General features: G+C 47.6%; 1 protein-coding gene across 1 annotated transcript; it reads left to right on the forward strand.

The window, feature by feature from the left end:
• The first annotated feature begins 1236 nt into the window (after nt 1-1236).
• LOC146027144 (E3 ubiquitin-protein ligase TRIM39-like) lies at nt 1237-3976 on the forward strand. Its single transcript, XM_083158104.1, has one exon. The coding sequence runs from the start codon at nt 2008-2010 to the stop codon at nt 3703-3705; it is 1698 nt and encodes a 565-aa protein (XP_083014230.1). The 5' UTR covers nt 1237-2007; the 3' UTR covers nt 3706-3976.
• The last annotated feature ends 4716 nt before the right edge of the window (nt 3977-8692 follow it).

Raw genomic sequence — 8692 nt, forward strand, 5'->3', positions numbered from 1 at the left:
TTACTTACCATCCTGGCTCCACCTCTCCATCTGGGTGAGAAAGATTCAGAATATTCCATCCTTTTATATCCTTTTTGATGTGTTTTTTGATGTGTTTTTAACCCCACGTGGACCCAGTCTAAAGTTTGTGGAGCCTACAGGGTGTACCTCATTTGGAACACTCTGTTTTCATCCTGGCTCCACCCCTCTAGCTGGGTGAGAGAAAAATACCTGTTACCACTATTGTCTTTATTGTCTTTTTACCATGCATATGAAATAAATCTTGATTCCATACTAACCGTTTCATTGTTGGATAGAGGAAAATCCTAAAAACAACCAGTGCGCCAAAGGTCACTTCCACCCATTCCTTTACATTTCAGAGATGATGGGTCTGCCCGGGGGGTCCACCACACTCTTGTGGACCTTGGGGATTGTATATAGTAAGGGCACAATCGGATATGCCGTTCCCAATGCTTGCCGTGTGGTTGTGTCGATCAGAGCCTCCTTCAGCGCAAGGTCCAATATATTGTCTAGTTCTTGCTTGAAACCCGTGGATGGATCCTTTGGAAGTGGTAAGTACACGTTTGTGTCTGCAAGTTGTCTGTGGATTTCTTTCAGATAATCCATAGAATTCTGAATGACGATGCCGCCCCCTTTGTCGGCCGTCTGGATAGTTATTGAGGAATCTGTACTCAACGTTTTTAGGGCTCTCCACTCAGCTGGCGAGAAATTCGATCTGCTGGAATCACTCTCAGCTAAGATTGTGCTGGTGTCGTGCTCAATCAAACGGTTAAACGTTTTAATCGATGCGTTGGATGACAACGGGTCGAATTTAGACTTCTTACAAAGTGTAGCTGGTAAAAGGCTTTGTGTGACACCTGCTGCTTCTTTATCTTGGAAAAATTCCTTCAATTTAAGCTGACGGTTAAGCTTGTATTGTTCGACTTTTATCTTGAAGGTGTCAACCCTATACTGTCAGTGGAGGGCACCGGCTTATTGTGTGTCATTGCATAGCAGCAACGCTTGGAGTGCCGCCTCCCGGGACTATAATAAATAAATTAAAAAAAAAAAATATATATATATATATATATATTATTTTCATTCAGGGGCAGATGTATTAAACATTAAACTTGGTACAGTGGAAGGTGATAATGCACCAGCCAATCATCTGTGTTGATTGGGAGTTGATTGGCTGGTGTGTTATCACCTTCCACTTCATCACTTTACCAGGCTTATTAGTTATTAAAAATAATTATTGAAGAATCGTAACAAGTGATTTGACTGTAATTTAATATAGTAGCTTTTGCCTAATCCCAGTTACCAGTAAGTACATTTTGTGATATGATGGCCCTTTATGCATAAGCTATGTCTGTAGTTATTACCTGATATGCAAGTTTAGCCCCACCCAGGAGAAGATAGTGTATATTAAGCCTTGGAGAAAGTGAAAGTGGAAATGTTGCCCAAATCAACCAATCCGTTTCTGTCAATTATACCCCTTTCAGATCCTGGGATTTTTCACGTGTATGCGCATAATCCCAGGACTAGAGTATGTCTGAATGGCTCTACCCGGGATTTTAGTTGACTAAAATCCCGGGTTCTGCGCACCTGCAATGGAACCGGGATTTTTAAAAACCCGGGATTTTACTTGGTTTAATGTCTGAAAAGGGGAAATTCAATCTTGCACTTTATGATGGCAGGATCTCACTTAAGTGTTCACTACCCCATACGGTAGAGAGAACTTTTGGGGTACTTATGTATTAGCCGGGCGCCCAGCTACGCTACGCTGACAACGTAGCTTTGGCTATGTTGTTATCGTAGCCTTTGCCGGGCGCCCAGCTAATACTTGTGGTGTATTGGTATTCTCAATACACCACTACGCAAACTATGTAATGGGCGCCGTGCTAATACATAAGTACCCTTTTGGGTGAACATGAGGCTAAATGGGATGGCAATTGGCTTTCCCCTTATGAGTCACATAATTTCTGAGTGTCTGAGACTCACTTTCATTTCTCTCTTCTGCTACCAGCTATGGCGTCTGCTGATCTGAGACGGGAGCTGGACTGTTCCATCTGCCTGAACATTTATATAGATCCTGTCACCCTGAGATGTGGACACAACTTCTGCCGGGCCTGTATTGATCGTGTGCTGGATACACAGGAGGGGACTACAGTATTTACCTGTCCAGAATGCAGAGCAGAGTATCTGGATCGTCCTGCACTAGAGATAAACAGAAAGCTCTGCAATATAGCAGAACGTGTACGCTCTATTCCAGAGGAGGGAACTGGGATGTTCTGCACTTATTGTGTCCACTCTCAAGTACCTGTTCTTAAAACCTGTCTGAAATGTGAAGCTTCTCTCTGTGACATACATTGGAGGACACACAACAAGTCAGCAGAACATGTCTTGGTTGATCCCACCACTTCCTTGGAGAAAAGAACATGTTCCCTCCATAAAGAGATCTTGAAGTATTTCTGCACTGAGGACAATGTCTGTATCTGTGTGTCCTGCAGTTTGGTCGGAGAGCATCGGGGGCACGTGGTGGAGATGCTGGGTGAGGCCTCTGAGAAGAAGAAGGAGAAACTGAGAAATGTTCTGCAGAAACTGACCGCCAAGAGAAAGGGGACTGATCAGATTATCCAGAGTCTGCAGAAACGCAGGAGAGAATATCCGAAAAAAGCAGCTGGTTTACCAGAGACAGTCACTGCTCTCGTTGGAGACCTCAAGAGACAGCTGGAGGACCTAGAGAAGAGAGTGCTGAATGAGATCTCTAGGCAGGAAGAGAATGTTTCACTCTCAGTCTCCGATCTGATTCAGCAGCTGGAAATGAAGAAGGATGAGATTGCCAGGAAGATGTGTCAGATTGAGGAGCTGGGTAACATGTCTGACCCAATGACTGTCTTACAGGAACCAGATACAGGTGTCTTGTCTGATACAGGGAAGCCATGTTCCATGACTGATCCAATGACTATTGTCCAAAAACAGGTGGAGGAAGACGGGGGCATACTGGAGGAGGGAGATACTGAGAAGTTGAATAGAGAGGTGGGTGAGAGACTTAAGGAGGATGCCGATAAAGTAGGAGATTTGTATGTGGGTTTTATATCAATGAAATTAGAAATATTATCTGATATAATAAAAGGAATAAATGTATGCTTCGAAGTGCAGGCACCAGCAGACATATCACTGGATGCAAACACAGCGGGTAATAATACACTTATCTCAGAAGACACGAAAACTGTATTCACGTCTTTAATAGAACAGAATCAGCCAGAGACACCAGAGAGATTCCAGGATTATCCTCAGGTGTTAAGCACCAGGGGATTCTCCTCAGGGCGACATTACTGGGATGTGATTATCAGTAACGCAGACACCTGGCGTGTGGGGATGTGTTATCCCAGTATAGACAGGAGAGGGGAACAGTCACAAATTGGATGTAATAACAAGTCTTGGTGCTTGAATAGGACTCGTGATAATAGGGATTCAGTGATACATGACAGTAAGACGATCACATTACCTGATAATCTTGAATATGAAAGAGTGAGGATTTATCTGGATTATGAGGCAGGACAACTGTCCTTTTATTCTATGTCCTTTTATTCTGTGTGTGACCTGACCAGACACTTACACACCTACACTGCCACCTTCACTGAGCCCCTGCATGCTGTATGGGAAGAGGGTTCTGTACACGTATGTGTGGATAGCCTGGGTCAGTCAGGGAGAGGAATCTGATTGGTTTGACATTAGTCCATAGAATAATACAGAAGTTCAGTATATATGTATATACAGACAGTGAGTCAGGTGCAGGGAATTGGTGTATAATTGTGTGGGCACTGCAAGTTGTGTATTCAGTGTTACAGTAGTTGTGTGTCATGTCCAACATTGTTGTTCTATTTCTGACAGTGCAAATATACAGTATATCATTCATAGTCATTAGTACAGCGTAATATTTCTATGTAACTCTATAGTTATGAGTATTCTTCAGTTAATAAATGAGTTTTCTTCAATTATTTATTAGTGAAGTAACTAATAAAGGTTCCGGAATGTTTCTGGTATCTTGCATTATTGTCTCAGTAGCTGTTGTGGTGCGACAGTCCTGGTTTTTCTGTATGAAGACATAAAACATCTCTATGGTAAAGCGGTCACCTAGAGAAGACCTACCCCGCTTCTGTCAGGGATCGGCATGTGTTGTGGGCACAGGACCGGGGAACCAATGACATGCTGGTAATGGGTGTGGCTCAAAGCAGTGGCGTAACTATAGAGGGTGCAGGGGATGCAGCTGCTATGGGGCCCGGCGGCTTGGGGGGCCCGAGGACTTAGCAGCCCATCCCCTGCACCCTCTTGATGTGTTTTTTTTTTCTTATTTTTTTTAAATCAAAATATCTGATTATTAAGCCGGGCAAGCCCCCGGCAGCAGCTGGGGAGCAGGATATGCGTGGGACTCTGCAGCGTCTGTATGCAGGGGGGTGGGGGCAGGAGATGCCACCACCTGTGAGCTGTGGAGCAGGAGGCCATCATCCGACAGTGAATGCCGCTGTACACAGGTGAACAGCGAGGAGGCGGTATGTTGGGGAGCAGGACGTTCCGTGGAACCAGTGTGCGGGGATTCAGAGTCCCGGCGGTGCCTCAATGCAGGCCGCGGGGATTCAGGAGACCTGGCGGTGGCAATGGAGCGGGAGGCCTGATGGTAGCGGTGATACAGGACACCCGGCGGCGACTGTGGAGTGGGAAGCCCGGCAGCGTTGGTGAGCAGGGGAGCAGGGCTCTTTGGGAGACGCTGCTTATGAGACCCGGCACTGAAGTTACTGTCCCAGCCTGGCTCTCCCTCTCTCATCTCTCCCTCCCTCTATCTCCTGTGCTCCCTCTTCCTCTCCCAGCCCAGTGTACCCCTGTGGCTTTTCTCCCTCTCATGCTCGCCTACCCCCTTCCTCTTTCCTGTGCTTGCTCCCTGTCTCCTCTTTTAATCCCTCCCATGCTGCTATCTCCTCTTTCCCCATCCTGTGCTCCCCCCCTTCCTTTCTCCTCTGTGCTCCCTCCCTCTCCCTTCTGTGCTCCGCTTCCTCTATCCCCTGCAATCCCTTGCGCTCTCCTCTTTTTATCCCTCCAATGCTTCCCAACCGCTCCCTCTTTCCCCTGCTCTTTCTCTCTGTCCCCTCTCAAACCTCTCTCACTTCCCTTCCATGTATCTCATCTACAGAACATCCGGCGGTGAGCTGCGCAGTAGGAGGCATGGCGGCAGTGGTGAGCAAGGAAGCAGGTCTCATCATGAGGCACTGATGAAGAGACGCAATACTAAAGGTGCACAGCCCTAACTGTAGGTGGAGGACAAGGGCCAGAACATGGTACCCTGTGGTGTAGGGGGGGTTAAATAGGAAGTAAAAGATACCTGTCACCCTATCTCATCTTTCTCTCCTGTGCTCCCTCTTTCCTCTTTTTCTCCCTCCCACACTCCCTTACCTCATACATCTATTCCCTGACCTATATCTCTCCTCGTTCTCCCTCCAATTCTCCCCATCTCTGTCCCCACATATCCCCATGTCTCTCTTTCTTCCTCCCATGCTCCATCACCTCTCACTCTTGCTCCTCTCTCATTTTTACTCATTCCCATGAAGCACTCTCTCTATTTTCCATGCCCTCTTTGTTACTCACTCTTTCTTCTGCCCCCTAAATCGCATTGGGCCTTATTCTGGTTGGTGCGCATGTGCAGAGGCATATCTGTGCATGTGCGAATGGCAGGCACGTCCAAATACCGCATGAATTTTCTACACTCCGAACAGGGGGTGGAGAGGGGCGTGAAGGGCTGTTTTGGCTCATTACCATATGTGTACGCACAGAGTTTCATGGGCGTTCCCATGAAAACGCTGGGCGTACGTATGGTAATGTGGCCGTGAAGCACGTGTGGGGGCTGACATATGACATTGCCGGATGCCAGCTGCCCGCCCAGATCCCTGCTTTTGCACGGAGAAATGCCAGAGTGGTCTGGAGCACTTGGTGCTGCCTGACCACTCGGTCCTGCATTCGATGGTCTGCGACCATCGAATGATGGGGGAGGTTCCCAGAGATGGAGGAGGTGTTCACACGAGAAATCCACTCGTGCTCCCTGCGGTCAGCGGCTTACCGCATTCGGACGCAGTGAGCGGTCCGTACGGAAGGCGGGGCTCAGGACGCTCGGTCCTGTCCGCATATACGCATCCGACCGCACCGACCAGAATAAGGCCCATAGTGACAGTGGTAGTGGGGGGGGGGGGGGGCGGGCTTTCGAGATTTTGCTATGGGGCCCACATAGATGTAGTTACACCCCTGGCTCAAAGGGTCAACTGTATCTAGGTCGACAGTCAAATTACTGTCGACATATTGACTTTCGACCTATCATCCGTATCCCCTGGTAACAGACTGAAAGTGAGACTGGACTGGAGTATATAGGCTGCATTGGAATGGGACTTCACCGTCCTTGCTGCCATGTGCCTGCGTCACGGGGTGGTGGTGGTATCATTGTCTATGTGCAGGCCGCTAACCATATTGAGCATACACACTAGACTATATTATAAACTAGATCGTTCAGAAGGACCAACATGAGTGACTATGATTTATAATATTACTTAGTGTGTATGGGGCTTATGGGCCTGATTCATGATTGTTAGCAACCAGGCAAACCCATGCGTCACTGCAGGTGAGGAAGGTGTGTTGTGCAGAGAGACAAAGCCGTCTAACATTTGTGGGCTGCATGCAAAACCAGACAGTATTTACCCTGCACAGAACACATATAAATGTACTTGCTCCCCCTGCAGGGCAGCGTGGTTTCTTCCAGACAGTTACATTATGTTTTTGCTTTACTTATACTCCTTTCACATCGCACCTCAGACCTGGTTAATTACTGGGTTTATGACAGGGCAAAGCTTATAACCCAGGTCGATCAACCCGGCAATTCGACCTGGGTTAAAAGAAAGGTTAATGTTGGGCCACTCATTTTATAATGGGGGAGCTTGTGAAAGCATCAGACACGGGTCTGTTCTGGGTCGGACCCGGGACCAAGATCCCAGGTCTGACCCAGCATTGCCGTCTGAAAGGGGTAATCTTGGTCAGGTTTATGGGTTTACACACTACGTCCAGGTAACCTCATCGGGTAAGTCCCTAACATTTTAGACCTTCATAGACTTGTCTGATCGGCGGTGTTTGACATCCGATCCTGTTCGCATTTGATTGGGGTCGGAGATCGTATATGGTGCACATACAATCTCCATTTGGCACCCCATCACGGCAGTGGGGAACAGGATCGCATACAATAAATCATATACAGAAGGACCGCACATGATATATCATATGTGTCCCTACCACCTAGGACAGGGGTGGCCGGACTTTTCTAACCCGGGATCTACTTTTTGAACACTTTCTTACCGGTGATCTACCGGCATTTCCCCATGTGCAAAAAATATTCCCTTCCCAGTGCAATATGCCCCTTACACATTATGCCACACAGAATATGCCAAAATTCACATTAGGACACAGGTTTTGAGCCATAATGTAACATTACAACACAATGAATGAGTCAAAATTCACATTCTGACACAGGGAATGTACCCGAAATTCACAATCTGACATGTGGCATGAGCTGAAATTTACATGCTGATACAGGGAATGTGCCCCAAATTCACATTCTGACACAGGGAATGTGCTGAAATGTGCCCTTCAATAACCTGTGAGGGCACCCGAGTGCCAGACCGCTGGTATTATATATATATATATATATATATATATATATATATATATATATATATACAAACACAGGGACTCAACACTCACCATAATGAACTAACTCACCTTAGTATACAATTAATCAAATAAATAATGGGCCTTTAGATCATGAATTGATCAATGCATTTAAGCTTGCAGCCCATCGCCAAGGGACCCCATTTCACTGCAAGTCCTACACTAACAATTGTCTCTCAAGAGCCTGGCAACTGCTGACACATCATAGCTAAAGTGGACATGTGTTTTTTCCTGGTTTAAAGCTCAGCTGCCAAGTACCTTATGGCTTTTAAAGATGAGGCAGTCACCTAACACAACACCTGACTTAGATTTAAAGGGGCAGCTGTCACAGGTTACAGATAAATTAGCTCATCTGGGGTGTAAGAGAAAGCTATGATCACAATATGTATGTGTATATATATATATATATATATATATATATATATATCTCTTATATATTTAGCCAGATCTGTCAGTCAAGCAGTGTGGCAAACGGTGGGCGGGGTTTCACGGGTGATTGACAGGCCCATCCACCGTCAGCCACACTGCAAAAGCAAGGCACCTCTGTCCTACTGTTCTCCACAAGCACACACCCCTCCTCGCACACCACTCCCCATGCCTGCCCACTAACTCCATCCACGCCTGCTCACCACCCACAACCCCTCCCCTAACACACTCATCCCCTGCCCGCCCATAAGGCATCTACACACCGCGCGCCCAGCCCCCCCCCCTCATATACGCGCGGCGTCCCACCGCCCCACCAGACATTTCACCCGCCCCCCTTCTGCCTCACACCTGCAGCCAGAGGCGCTCCGGGCGCAGTTGGGGCGAAGGGCGCCGCCCCCCCTCCGCACATGAGGTGAAGTCCTGCTGCCCTGCAATACTTCATTTCACACACGCAGGGCAGCATGCGCCGGCGGCTGCCCTGCCCGGCGGCTGCCCTGCTCACCTGGTCCCGGCCTGCCGCCGCGAC

The sequence above is a fragment of the Crinia signifera genome, chromosome 8 (genome assembly GCF_055691185.1).
Source record: "Crinia signifera chromosome 8, ASM5569118v1, whole genome shotgun sequence".
In the NCBI taxonomy this organism is placed as follows: domain Eukaryota; kingdom Metazoa; phylum Chordata; class Amphibia; order Anura; family Myobatrachidae; genus Crinia; species Crinia signifera.

Excerpts from the sequence above, each read along its gene's own strand:
- LOC146027144 (XM_083158104.1), top strand. The coding sequence starts at position 2,008 with ATGGCGTCTGCTGATCTGAGACGGGAGCTGGACTGTTCCATCTGCCTG.